The sequence below is a fragment of the Hylaeus anthracinus genome, unplaced genomic scaffold (genome assembly GCF_026225885.1).
Source record: "Hylaeus anthracinus isolate JK02 unplaced genomic scaffold, UHH_iyHylAnth1.0_haploid 11981, whole genome shotgun sequence".
In the NCBI taxonomy this organism is placed as follows: domain Eukaryota; kingdom Metazoa; phylum Arthropoda; class Insecta; order Hymenoptera; family Colletidae; genus Hylaeus; species Hylaeus anthracinus.
Genome location: NW_026534329.1, coordinates 9,626,160 through 9,641,717, shown reverse-complemented (window position 1 = coordinate 9,641,717; position 15,558 = coordinate 9,626,160). Strand labels below are relative to the sequence as shown.

The window sequence follows — 15,558 nt, the reverse complement described above, 5'->3', positions numbered from 1 at the left end:
GAGATAGTAAAATGTCCGAAATACACGATGACAGTATAGGTCTAAATTTCTTTAAATTATGATAAATAAACTTTTGGCAAAGTTGGATTTATTATTTTAAAGTTTAAGTAAAAGGAACAACTATTTACTATTAGGTGAACTGGAAAGTAATATCGTTTTTGCAATTTTAAATATTTGTTTATCACTCATCAGCTCATTGATTTTTAGCAATCTGGCATTGAAAATTTTGCACACCTGATGGCAAAAGGCTGCTGATAACGAGGACGATTTCATAATTGATTAAAAATAGAAATTTATTACAAATTTGTTTGAATTTAATGTAAAAGAAACGACATTACATTTCAGTCTACCTAATATTTGAGAAGTCTGTGTAATTTATTTAAAATTTTAGACTTACTCGTTATTCATTATTTTTTTTTTTTTTTTATTATTTAATATTTCTTAAACGAATTGTAATATACGTGAGAATATATTCGAGGACGTCTAAAGGATAAATATTAAATATGCTATTCTTGAAGAGGTACGAATGATTTGTAGGTCAGAATTTGCATTTTGAGGTAAATAATCATTATTTATATGATTTGATTATTTAAAGCTGAAGGTAGGCCGAATTTTCTACTTACTTAGAAATTCTGAATTCTTCTAATTAAAATTGAAATTTTTGAAAAGTACGGTGAATATTTTCCCAAACAGAATTTTTATTTTTTTAACAAAATCATATCTATAATGAAAAGAATTTGATTAAATGAAATAGTCCTCGTCGAGGTTGATAAATAATTCTCATTATTTAATTCGCAAGCTTTTCAATACATATTACTTCGGAATTGGTTTTCGAGACGTGTGTATCATTAATCCTGTGTCGAAAGTGTCTCAACAATTTTCCTACAACTTTGTTTCGTAAATAATTGTATCGGTTGGTTGTTTCTTTTCTAATGTAAAATAGACAAGGAAATCAGTTGTATACAGTCAGTCGAATAAATATGTATTTATTGAAGAAGTTTGTCTAAACAAAACGGCAGATTTCTTGTTTCTAAATAAATGTTTCATTATAAATATATACACGTGTAAAGTTTATTTACATATATATATATTTATAACGAAACATTTATTTGGAAATATGAGATCCATCATTTAATTCAGACAAATTTCTTTAATAAATAGATATGTATGGGACGGACTGTGTTTGACAAGGTTATTGACTGTTTCGTTGTGATGCATTAAACGTTGGTTTTCAAAATGCCAAACATTGATGCACTATTGGAAATCGAAACGGAAACATTGAAAACGATGAAACTTTAAGAGAGATCGATGAATAAAATTCACGTCAAACTATGCGAGAAATAGATCAATCTGTTTCTATTAATCTAGCTGTGGTTTAATTGACTATATTTGGGCAGAATAATTTTAAGGGGGCATTTCACTGTGAACGCACAAAAAAAAGCATATTTTCAATAATTTTTTTCTCAGGAACTATTGCATAAAATTGAATGAATGTTTCTTCCCCTTAAAAGTATGATTAAGGAAAGTAAATGAAAAATTTTTTTTTGGTAAAAAGTATTTCGTCATTTATTTACAAAATAATATACATGTGTGCAAAAAAAAGTTATCCGCTGGTGCAGGTGATTTTGGCTCTCCTGGTAATCTGAAACAGAAAATCGAAAAAGTTTATTAAACTATGTCGTCACGCCTATCGTCGGAACCTCCAAATACTTGATATTTTGATTTTTACTTACAATTTAAACGCTGCCATTTTGTTTATTTTCGATGAAATAAATAAGTGGAGGTTGCGACCATAGATGTGACGACATAGTTTAATAAACTTTTTCGATTTTCTGTTTCAGATTACCAGGAGAGCCAAAATCACCTGCACCAGCGGATAACTTTTTTTTGCACACATGTATATTATTTTGTAAATAAATGATGAAATACTTTTTACCAAAAAAAAATTTTTCATTTACTTTCCTTAATCATACTTTTAAGGGGAAGAAACATTCATTCAATTTTATGCAATAGTTCCTGAGAAAAAAATTATTGAAAATATGCTTTTTTTTGTGCGTTCACAGTGAAATGCCCCCTTAAAACAAGGGTTAATAGAATAAAAATTTATTCAAATCAAAGTTCAACTGAATATGAATTTTATAGAAAACCGCAATATTTTCCAATTATTCATATACATTGAAGAGCAAAGCAGAGCGAGACCCAATTGGTTTATTATTTGTAAGAGAAATTGGCAACCGTTTGTCATAAATATTGGATCAGTAGGTTTATGGACACGCTGAACCAAAAAGTGCAGAGATTTTAGCCATTCGTAACCCTTTGGCCCTCTCTCAGTAGAAGACTGGCCAATAACCCCAAAAATCAATGCAAAGACCACCCAATCGAACCTAAACAGCCAAATCTGCAAACATCGTTCCGTATTACGGAATGACCGAAATTAGGAAATTCTAGAATAAATACAATGCGAGAACCAGAAATGCAAACGTGCCTTCCTCTTATTTTACCGAGGAATATTAAGCTATCGGTATTAAACTATTGTTTAAAAAAGTATCGCGATTCCAGACAAAAATTCGCTTTTGGAATTGACAAAACTATTTCACAAATAAATTATACTAGTATATTTCCCTGCCAACTATGAAAAACAACACTAAGGTTTAAAAAAAATATTTTCTATATTTCCATCTATTTACATGAAAATATTCATTTATAGAATTTGCTTATAAACTCTATTTTTTGTAAACTTTTTATATAAACCACGTTCTTTATAGAATGTCCTTATAAACTACATTCATTGTAAAAATCGTATTGTTTTTTAAAAAATTCCCTTGAGTAATATCTTAGTATTGTTTAATAATAATTATGGCTAATATTTTTCAATGCTTTATTTATGTATTCATAGAAAGATTCATTAAAAAATTGAGTACATTGAGTGATGATTCTTGTAAACAAAATTAACTCGACACTATCTACATCGTCCTTATTGATCGTACAATATTATTTTTAACCTAGGACCATCTTTCTTTCACGCTGCAATACATCGCACTTGTAACATTTGACCTACGCGTAGAACTATAGATTTTAAAGGGATCAGTTTGTCATATTGCTACAAATACATCAATTTTTTCAAGCTGTATAAAATTCTAGAACCAATTGTGTTAGAACAATTAGTCAATTTTCGATGAAAAAATGAATCCTAAATCCTTGGGATTCCTTTCCACAGCTTCAGTATTAAAAAGCAAAATTAAATAATAAAAGAAACTGAAACGTTGCAGTAACTCATTAGTGAGTTAATAGAGAAGTATCGTAAGAAGTTTATTCATTTCTAAACTTACGAAGTTTTGTAAGAAGTTATTTATAAACTTATTATAATTTGTATTATTATGTAAGAAGACAATAGTCACTGCTACGAGGTTATGATATAGTGATGTCTTTAACCCAACCTTAACATGAAGCAACGAGCCCTACCTTAGAAAATAATCTCAATATACGTATGTAAGTGTATAGAAATTAATAGTTATTATTTTTGACATCTCCTCAAATAGAATAAATACATATTTCCAACATGAAATATATAAATACAACTAATTTTCTATTTTTTTTTTTACTGCAACAAAGTATAATTACTTTATTTTCGTTACTTTCAGTATACAAAAAATTACACGTACCTATAACTACACTTTGAAGTTTTAATAGCAGAAATAATATATTCCAAAGGTACAATGAGTCAGAAAAGATTAAGGGACTTTGATTTACTTCAATATTTTCATTTTTAACAGAAATATTAATAGAAATCATATGAAATGAAAATTATAATAAATTAGAAGTGATCGAAATTATAATGGATTAAAAGAGATAGACACTATAATGGATTAGAAGAAATTGGTTTTATAATGGATTAAAAAATATAAATATTATAATCGATTAGAAAATGTAAATGCTATAATGGATTAGAAGAAATCAAAATGATAATTGATTATAAGAGATGGAGACTATAATGGATTCGAAAAGATAGAAATTATAATAGATTAAAAGAGACAGAAATTATAATGCCGAATAATACGAGGGACAAAAAATCGATCCTATCGATTCTCGTCCTTCGTGAAACGGAAACCAAGTATGTTCCAAGTAGATGCGTGATCGATAAAGGCACGACACCGTAAAAACTAAGTTTTGTTTGATACGTGTCAGGATATTGGTAACAGGGAGCTTCAACTAAACGGGATGTCACAATTAATTCCGTTGTGAAAGCGCGGGGATTCCCGTTGCGGACAGTTTACACCGCAATCGGTCGGTTCGGAGTTGGTCCTAACAATGCACGTGACGCTTCCATTATATTCCCTCGCCTGTGACTACGTCCCCATCCTCAAAACCTCTTTCTATTTTCCCTTCCATTAGGAGGGACAGAGAGGGAGAAAGAGGTAATTCCATCAAATGCACACAGTACATACGCGTGCTATGCATACCAATTTATACATTTTCAGGAATGGACCAACCGTCGAAATTTCGAAAAATATCTCTGTCGATAGTAACCGACTTAACAAAGGAATCTCTGTGAGCCATGATAACGAGTGATCCGCTATCTTGTCATATCTATACATTATAAAATTAAGAAATTCAACAATTTTTCCAAATGGGAACAGCAAATGGGAATCAGTTGTCATTATATGTAGAAGGTTCCATCTCGATCGGTTAATTCCTTGCAGAGTTTCATCAAAGAATACGAATTTTACAGTAACAATTGTTATAAACATTAAGAAATTCATAACTTTCCTAAATAGGAATATTATTACATCATCTGACATTATACTAGGTTGTAACATATGAAATGTCCGACTTTTAAGGGTAACTTTAAATGAACACAACTTTTTTTTTCTAATTAATGTATTTAATCGAAATAAGAACCATTAGATTCTATACATTACACCTCTTTGGTAAAAATTCAACGTTCTAGTGTTAATGAACTCTAGGACGATGTTTTCCACATTCATCCGATTTCTGAAGGTTTTCTCATTAAGGAAGTTGCTTAGATGTTAAGAAAAATGAAAATCTGGTGGTGACAAATCCGGGAAGTAAGAAGGATGCGGTAACGTTTCATAGTTTAAGGCGTGCAGCTTGTGCATCGTTATCTGTGCCACGTGCGGTCGAGCATTGTCATGCAGCAAAATTGGCCCCTTTCGGTTAATGATTACCGCTGATTTTTCTCTCAATTTTTCGTGCATTTGATCGATTTCGGTGCAATACTTTTCGGCTGTTATGGCTTGTCCAGGGTGTAAAAAACTATAATGGATTACACCGGCCATTGACCACCAAACCGTGAACATTATCTTTTGTGGGTGTAGAGCAGGTTTCGGCATATGTCATGGCTGTTGATCTGGATCTAGCCATTGTGCAGAACGTCGTCTGTTGTCGTATAGAATCCATTTTTCATCACATGTGACAATGCGATCCAAAAACGGATCATTTTGGTTCCGAATCAGTAACGAATTGCATATTTCGCAACGACAAAACTTCTGCCGGTCGGTCAATTCGTGCGATACCCACTTATCTAACTTCTTTTTTTTTACCAATTGAAGTTTATAGGGATATTTTACATGTACCTTCAAGAGTAGAGTTTCCTTTGTTAAGGAAAGTGGCGTGAAATTGTCATGGCACTTACGTCAAATTTTTGGGCAAGTTCTCTAACCGTTGTTCCAGGATTTTCTTCAATAGCGAGTTTCAAATGGTCATTGTTAATGCTCATCTCTGGCCTTCCACGATGTTCATTTTCAAGGCTTTCATCTCCGGCTTCAAATTTCTGATACCATCGACGAACTGTACGTTCATTTACTGCATCATTGCCAAATGCAGCGTTGCATGCAGTTCCACTCGTATAAGAAAAGGACGCGAAAATCACGAGCATTTATAATGGAAATCAAACAGTAAATTTCTTAGGTTAGATGCACATGCAAAACAAGTGAAGATTGAATTTAACAAAGGAAACTCTACTCTTGAAGGTACATGTAAAATATTCCTAGAAACTTTAGTATTTTTGGTCATAACAAAATTTAAAGTACCGATAAACCAAAATCGAACACTTCATATCTTACAATCTAATATGTGAAGGGTTCCATTGCGCTCGGTAATTTCCTCACCGAGTTACATCAAAGAATAGGAACTTTGTAATAACAATATTTGTAAACATATAAAAAAGTCCATAAATCTATGGAAATTCGAATAGCATAAAATCAGCTGTCATTAAAAGTGGAAAGTTACATATCGATCAGTAAATCCCTCGCCAAGTTACATCATATAATAGGAATTTTGCGATAACAATAGTTATGAACAATAAAGAAATTCATAAATTTTTACAATTGTGATCATTGCGAAAACCTCTCCGACAGCAAAATGTAAAGGGTGTCATCGATTTCATCGATTTTAGGCCAAACATATGTGAAATAGTACGCTTTTTTGCGATAAAAAGTGATAGAAAGTGGTAAAAAATAAAACAAGGACAATTGTTTTGTTATGGGCCAAATGGCAAATGCTCTTACAGATGCAAGAGGTTTCATTCCGATTGCTCAAGCTATCTCGGCGTAATCGGTGAGCATACCGTTAAAAAAAAAAAAGCCGAATTGAGTAACCTCTTTCTTTTCGAAGTCGGTTAAAAACAATTTGTTGTCATGGTTATGTTTTATTAGATTCCAAGAACAAGATCATTTCTTTTTCTAGTGGAATAATATGATTTCGTTAACGAAGTGACATAACTCGTCAAAAAACAAATTGAACTAGGTATATGTTAATTTAAACCTTTAACAAGAGAATTCACGTTTATTAGGGAAAGAAAAGAGCTCTCTATTTATCAATTTTAGTGAAAATATTTATAGATATACATAAAGAAACGTTTACTTTACTTAAACGTTAAATTATCCTCTTTGAAACGAATGATTTTTAGCTCTGTCGTTTCCTTATATTTTTGACAGGAACAGAGAGATCAAGGTCACTCGAAGATTAACATGTATAAGCTTATGATATTCTTATAAGCTACATAGATTATTCCATCACTGAAAACACATTAATCCATTTTTTAATAAATTTGAAAATATTATACAATAAGTATTTGATTATTAGAATATTTTCCCTTTTTGAAAGGAACGATTTTTTTTCTCGCGTTTCGAAAAGAAGCAACGATATCGCTGGTGCTCGTAAAAAAACACTTCGTATACGTGGATTATAACGCTTTGAAGATACGAATACCGCGTGGCTATTTACTCGGCGACAAACTAATAACTTTCCAGTATCAAGTTGGGAGTTCTTCAAACCTAAATGAAATGAATTTCAATCGGTGTATTTTAATCTTTAACGTTCAAACTCGAAATATTTTAAGTGGCTTAACTGACAGTACATATTTCGACATAGAAATAATGTTTGAGTGGCTCTTCACGCTTCGGGTGGTGCTTAACGGGTTATTCATTCGAAAGTGTACGAGAAATGCACAACTTTTATTAATTTTCTTTTATACTGGCTCTATGTAACTCTTGTCTTATGTATTGGTTTTTTAAATACTTTGTTAACGTTTTATGATAACCGTCTTTTCGATATTTTGTGTAATTATTTATACAAGCATTAGTAAGATTTATATTATATTATAATAAGCACTATATTACGTTACTTATGTAACATTACAATTTTACAATTATTGTAAAATTACAATTGTGCTTGTTTAGTATATTTTTTGTTTTTTAAAGATTACTCTAATTGGAAAGGGGATTTTTTTATTTTTGTTATGAAATTTGTTGCTGCTGAAATACAGGAAAATTTCTTTTTTTTTTTTTTTTACAGATTTTGACAATACGCTATCATCTTAATTCGTATAATACCATTAGTAGTATCACGCGAAGCGTCACTTACACTTGTTAAATCGATTTGAGGCTTTAGCTAGGTTAAAAGGCCCTTTGTGTCACTTTAGCTCTTAATTAAGCGACACGTAACTGCGAGAATGTACGTACCACAAAAGAAATGTAATTTCAGAAATGAAAGAAGTTTTATTAAGAAATGTTTTCTTTTTTTTTTTAAATTTCTTATTTGAAAATTAGCTAGATGAAATCATAAAATAGTAATGGGTCTAGAAACTAGCTATATTCTAGTTTCATTATTATTCTTTTAATTGTTTTATTGTTAATTGTTTTATTTTATAATCATCAATAATTTTGCTCAAATTGTTTCTCTGTTAATGAAAAAACATGATCCATATACAAGGTGTATCGCCTAACTCTTCTATCTTAAATATCGCGTGAGTTTTTTGCAATAGAAAAAAAATTGTCAGAGGAAAACATTGTTCAGTTTGGAGAAAGACATAGTATGATAGAAAAAAGTATCTTAAGGTCATACTTTCCGTGATTTTAAGGTTATTATCGTTTTTTGTTTTTTTTTTTTAAATGACATGGGATATTTTATTATTATAATGCTGTAGCTGACAAAAAGATAAATTCAAACATGTATAATATATCAACCTTCAAATGACTGTGTACGTTATATTAAAATTTTGCAAGAATAATTCCTCACAAAGTCATCTGAAAACCAACACGTTATACATGTTTGAATTTGAAATGAAAATATTCCATCCTATGTATACAAACGTGAATGACCTTGATATTTTGTGAAATATGACATTGAGATAATTTTGTCGTCTATCATAGTACGTCCCCCTCCAAATCAAACAATGTTTTCCGCTGACATTTTTTTCTATCGCAAAAATATATATAACAATATATTATATATAATAAATAAAAAACACCCGGGATGTTTAAGATGGAAGAGGTAGGTGGAATACCGTGTATAATAGTACAATTTCCGAATTAATTTGAAATGAAAAGTTTGTATTTCATCATTGTCAAACACAATCAGCTAAGTAAACAACAAGATAGACTGAACGTGTTGTATCGTTCGAATTTTCATCTCTTTTCAACCTATTGTGGGTAATACTCATCAATATTGTTTACAGTGCTAGTAAATATAGACAAACTGGACCACATAAAGCGTTTCAAGTTACTTTCTCAGGAATTGTCAGGCATAGCAAGAAAAATCGTTTTTCAGTATTTTCTGACTCACTTTGGCGTTTCTATGCCACACATGTGTATTGCTTGGCAAATGGCTATTCCTCCAGAGAATAGAACAGGACGGACTATATTTTTTAAAATGGAATAGAACAAAAAGATTGTCCTCTTTCGGTAATGTATTTTTTTTGGACAAAAATAATTCTTTCACGTATAATTTTATATCGATACGAATAATACTGACATTTTCAAAAGGAAAGGTAAACAAATTATTTCTGAATTAATAAAATGACAATTTCCGAAGAAAAGGTTGGTCTCATAAATCAAAGTCTCTATTAATTATTTATTATTAGATGCATCTGCTGTATCTAAAGAAATTACTTGAAAAACTAATCTTCTAACAAACAAAATTCATTCAGTCCCAATAAAGCCACCTAATAAACTTTTCCAATAATTTTTCAAACTTCTGAATAATATACGATTATTTCTCAACATCAAAAACGAAATCTTCAAATTTAGATACATAATAAGAAAATACAATTGTGAATAAATTGTAATTAAATTATAAACACAGATGTTGTTGTTCGTAACGCTTAACCAGAAACAGTTAAGCGCTTTGAATTTTTTCCTTATCGAAAATGTTGTCCGAGGCTTCGTTGAGGAGATATTAACGAAAAACACTGACCAATCAGAGCGCGCGTATACCGTTGAAGCGACCGGGTGGGCGTGGCTACGCGCTAGACGGCCGCGCTCATACGCTACCGCGAGCCCTCCATCGGCATACTCGCGCTCTGATTGGTCAGTGTTTTCCGTTAATATCTCCTCAACGAAGCCTCGGACAACATTTTCGCTAAGGAAAAAGTTGTTTCAAATCACCTCCCGGACTACCCCTTCCAAGGTGTTACAACATTTTTGGGATACCCTGTATATGTATACATCCAAATTAAATCTACACTGTTAAATTTTCTTCTTTGAACGTCCCTTCATATGTAAAAAAAGTTTCAACACCAAAAATTAATTATATCTGGAAATTATATGCATTAGAAAAATACATTAGCTGGACCAGACTCCCCTCTTAAGTTTTTTTTAATTCCAATATACAAAAATACATAAAAGAGATAAATAAATGACAACTTCAATACATAGGAAATACATTAGAAAGAGGAACCAGTAAAAGTCACGTTTATCACTGGCCGTTCTATCCACAATCACCATGCGAATACGCAGATTGTTGAGCATAAATAGGTTAAGTGAAATCGATGGTTCGGCGAGACAAACTATATACAAAAACAAGATGAAACACTTGCCTGCGGTGAGTCCATGAGCAGAGGTGCTGTTAGGTCGGCCTCCTCGTCAGTTTCTGGAAAAATCGGGCTGTCGTTTAGTACTGTAGTCAACATGTTCACCGTGGAGACTGTCACCAACAGGAGAAACGCTGTCTCGACCAGGGAACACTTGGTCATCGGCTGACAGTTTAGTATGCTCGATCCAAGGGGTAATAAAATCGCAGCTCTCGCACAATCGACCATCGCTTGGTGGAACAATAATCCTTGCGACCACCTGAAAACACAATTCAATATCGCATTACATTCAAATTATCCACACGACGCACGATCACACATGACTAGACTGCGGATTTTTATGCATTTATACGGAATTTTAATGTGCAAGAAACTACAAAATGCACACAGTATGTAAGAATATACAAATCTTAACAAAAACAGTTGGTAAGTTAGGTCGGGTTATACATACGAACACGAAATATACATATAGTATTCCACACTGGTGTAACCGCAGGATGCAGATAATTAATTATTATAAACACTTGAACGAACTACGAAATAGCAACAATAAAATTATCATTCAATCCTTAGGAACCTCTTTCATAACCAAAGTGTTACAGAATTAATTGATTATTTTATTAGAAATCAGAAATTACTTTGCAAATTACATTCTTTAATAAATTAAGAATTTCTTTCTAAAAATCAACGTTTACTTCAGAAGGTGTCGAATGACCCTTTATGGTGAGATAGGTACAAAAAAGCCGGTACGTTTAATGTAAAATAACGCATAAATAAAGAACATAAGATTAAATTAATTTTTAACTGATTTCGAAAAGGAAGAGGTTACTCGATTCGACATGTGTATATATATATATTTTTTATGTATGTTTACACCTAATAATCTGTTAAAAGAACAACAAAATCCAAATTTTGTTGGGCATATATAAACGAATATATCTCTGATGTATTTCGTATACTTTGTATATAGATATACTGAAACTTGTATGTATATCGATTTATTGCAATGGAAATCACTTTGAAAACTTCGAAGGTTGGTAATTTACCCTATAAAAACGACTAATACATATTTCGTTCTTCAACTACACAGTTACAAATAATTGAATGTAAAGGCTCAGAGTTAATTTCTGCACCTAATACGTTAAGTTTAAAAAAATGTCTAATTAACTTTTTCATTTTTATTGGGCTGTCTGGAAAGTCGATGCCGATTTTTAGTAGGCGGTACAGGTCTGAATATATCGGAATGGCTGAAAACAAATAATATGTGTACATTCCTTAACAGGTGGAAAGGTTGTGGAACAAAATGGTACATATATAATTCAATAAATATAAATCACAATTTTTCTTAAAAATAGGCATGAACTTTCCGGACAACCCAATAGAAATTCCCAAAGAATATTTCCGCTCTTAAAACAAAGCCAAATTACAGACTCTGTAAATTATCGTTTATCTTTCATTCTTTATTCAAAGTTGTTTGTCAAGTTGGGAATTTTAGCCACCTCTGGCTACGAACTAATATAGTGAAACTCTTGTTGGTATTACCTGCGTAACTGTCGTTTAGCCAAGATGAGAGCCATAAGGACAAAGTTCGCCCCCATGCCGAGGGCCCCCAGGCTGAATATGAGTGTTGCCTCTGTCGCACCACCTGGGTGACATTGAAAGACCTTCGTTGCGTTTGACGACACGTTACCCGAAGCGCCGATCCCAAACCTCAGATTGGCTCCTATCATCGCCCCCGATTCACCTATTTGACAAATTATTTCCTTTGGTTATTTTCATCCGCGACAAGTTTTAATCCTCTATTCCAAACATTTTATCTTATTTTTCTACGAAGAAATTATTTCTTACTTACAGTGGGTGTAGAAAGTATTCGTACATCGATCAATTTTCCAAAAAACTTTTGTGCGAAATTGTAGTTCATTAACTCCTTTTTTTATAATCAATGATATTCTACATATTCTCCGAAATCTCTAGAATACAGTCCAAACAATAATTACTAGTTTATATAATTTGCGAAATTAACAAGAAAATACGAAAAATTGGTAGAAATATAGAAGCAATAAGTATTCGCACGGTTCTTATGACGAACAACGTACAGTAGAATTTGTAACATAAGGACATCAGTTTATTGCTTCGTGAGAATTAGAAAACATTAAATTTTCAGTAAAAGAGACTTAAAAAATGCTCTAATAAAGAAATGAAAGAAGATCCCACCACGGGTAACATCGACATTTATGATAGTTAATTTAATGCCTAGAAGAGTTGCAGTAATTATAAAATCAAAAAGAAATCCCACGAAGTATTAATTATTTATGAATTAATGTAAATTTCGTTTTTTTTTAAAATGAAATTTTAAAAATTTAACACTTGTACGAATACTTATTGCTTCTATATTTCTATCGATTTATTGTTTTTTTTTGTTGATTTCTCACTTATACAAAATACCTTTTCGTACTGTATCTATTCTAGAGATTTCCAAGAATATGTAGAATATCATTGTTTATAAAAAAAAGTTAATAAATTACAAATCACATAGCTTTTTTGGAAATTGATCGATGTATGAATACTTTCTACACCCGCTGTATACAGAATAAACATTGGCCTGCCTGATTATCTCTTTTATTTAGAATTGTACGAAAGACATTCCTCAAAATTTTTGATAGTAGTTTCCTATTCTAAGGCACACATGAGATTTTAGATCGCAAGGAGAAATATAGATGATATTCCCTCGTCTAGGATGCAGAGTGGCTATGATTAAACGTTGCAAATAATTGAAACGTTCAGTTCAATTATGGAATTTGCTGATATACTTGGCAAAGGAAGAAATTTTCATTTTTCAACAATTAAAATATTAAGGAGGCAAGGAAGCCAATTTTTATTATTTTCCACTTGCAAATAATTGAAACGTTCAGTTCAATTATGGAATTTGCTGATATGCCTGGCAGGTTAGATACCTTTCCGATACGTTTGATTAAATTTTTCGATTCACAAGAACGTTCGCGTGAAAAGATTGGAAGACTCGCGTGCTCATGCATAAAAGAAGATTCTCGTGCATGGACTGTACACCTATCGCGGATTTTCCACCTTCGATCTTTCTTTACGGGCCTATTTTCCGATGCACTGGCTATGCCTTTTATAACCCAGGCGAAGACATGAAAATTCCCTCGGTCCTCTTGAACCGTGCTTCCGTATTTCTTTTATACGTAGACAACTATGATCTAGGTCTTGGCATGGTGGTACTTCTTTTTCTCATGAAAAAAGGTACAATGTTGCTTTTAGCAGTATGAAGGCGTATCTCTTGTATGATTTAATATAAAGCGTATATTTTGTTTGTGATAAGAATATAAGAAAACGTTTTTTCTTTTATATACAATACTTGATTGGTGCAAAATGGATATTAACACTTTACCCACCGCTTCCGGTTCGACATGTGATTAAATTTAATAATATTTTCTTATTTTCATAGCATTAGTATTGTATAGGGTGTCTATGTATAAGTTCGGACATACACAGGGTGTCAATTCTTCAACAAATTTCCAACAAAAACTTACTCTTAGACATTTTCTTTGTGTCGCTTTATTCTCGAGAATTTTCACTTTTAATATTTTGTCTGCCTTTTCGACTTGACAGTCTTTAAACGGCCATAACTCCACCAAATTACAGTGCAAACTTAAAAGTAAGTATACCGTTCGAAAGAGCGTTACATTTCCCATCTCCATGATGCCAAACCAAAATGTACTACGTAGATTTAACAAGTGAAAAATTAGGTCAAACTTTACATTGTGCAAATTTAATAAAATTTGACTTTTTCTGTATTCGTTTTTCGGTTTCAAAGCATAGTCGTTTGGCAAGCATTCTTCGGGAGAAACTTCCTCGAAGTCTCAGCTTTTGAATGGTATTGTCAAAAAAAATTGTACGGTGGTATTTTAGGGAGAAAATGACAATTAAATGCAGAAAAGCGTTCAAAATGCCCGTCTCCTAAAACAAAACTTATCAGTTCCCCTGCGCTGAAAGCATTGATTTTTTGCTTTGTGAAATCGATCGTGTTCCAATTTCCATATCATTTATCGGTACACCGAGGTTGATTTTGATTAAATAGTCTCTAAATACGATAATTCTATGGATACATGTTCAAAAACAATTATTATTCACCTCGTACTCAGGCTTTACACACGGCTGGGAGAGGCTTGAGGTGTCAAATAATCGGTTCTTTCCTAATTGGGGAGGCTCGGGAGTGTCACTAAAAAGTACATCAAACCCGATGTCAAGTTAATTTTAAAGTAACAAGTCGATTTTTGTTGAAAAATATCTATTTTACTAATATTCTTGGAAATCTCTAGAATAGATACAGTACGAAAAGATTAGGTATTTTGTATAAGTGAGAAATCAACAAGAAAAAACAATAAATCGATAGAAATATAGAAGCAATAAGTATTCGTACAAGTGTTAAATTTTTAAAATTTCATTTTAAAAAAAAACGAAATTTACATTAATTTATAAATAATTAATACTTCGTGGGATTTCCTTTTGATTTTATAATTACTGCAACTCTTTTAGGCATTAAATTAACTATCATAAATGTCGATGTTACTCGGGGTGGGATCTTCTTTCATTCCTTTATTAGAGCATTTTTTAAGTCTCTTTTACTGGAAATTTAATGTTTTCTTATTCTCACGAAGCAATAAACTGATGTCCTTATGTTACAAATTCTACTGTAAATTGTTCGTCATAAGAACCGTGCGAATACTTATTGCTTCTATATTTCTACCAATTTTTCGTATTTTCTTGTTAATTTCGCAAATTATATAAACTAGTAATTGTTGTTTGGACTGTATTCTAGAGATTTCGGAGAATATGTAGAATATCATTGATTATAAAAAAAGGAGTTAATGAACTACAATTTCGCACAAAAGTTTTTTGGAAAATTGATCGATGTACGAATACATTCTACACCCATTGTACATCCAAGTTTCGTTCCTAATTACTTCCTCCTACCTATGTGATTAAAAAAGCTACTTAGTAAGAAAGCAATTGAAGAAACAAAATGTGATGGTTAATACTGAAACGGTTGGAGTAAATGGTAAAGGAAGACTGCCAAAGATCTTCCAAAATTGCAAATCACCAACTGTTTAAACCAGGCATTACTGCATTCAGCTGTCATTTGCCTCGAGGAATAGCGCACTTTTTGTTTAGCAAGTGATTCAACGATGATGACATCAAATGTCGAT

The 15,558-nt window shown here is 31.8% G+C and overlaps 2 protein-coding genes across 8 annotated transcripts in view; one reads left to right on the top strand and one right to left on the bottom strand.

Moving 5' to 3' along the window:
• The window catches only part of LOC128885657 (midasin), a 188,987-nt gene that overhangs the window by 58,689 nt on the left and 114,740 nt on the right, over nucleotides 1–15,558 (top strand). The window lies entirely within an intron of this gene.
• LOC128885663 (uncharacterized) overlaps nucleotides 1–15,558 on the bottom strand; it is a 141,904-nt gene that overhangs the window by 61,350 nt on the left and 64,996 nt on the right. For all 5 annotated transcript variants that reach the window (XM_054139829.1, XM_054139830.1, XM_054139826.1 and 2 more), the window contains exons 2-3: nucleotides 11,873–12,074; nucleotides 10,337–10,589 (exon numbers count right to left, since the gene is read on the bottom strand). In XM_054139829.1, coding sequence (XP_053995804.1) covers nucleotides 10,337–10,589; nucleotides 11,873–12,060 — 441 coding nt within the window. In that variant the 5' untranslated portion in view covers nucleotides 12,061–12,074. The remainder of the gene's footprint in view (nucleotides 1–10,336; nucleotides 10,590–11,872; nucleotides 12,075–15,558) is intronic.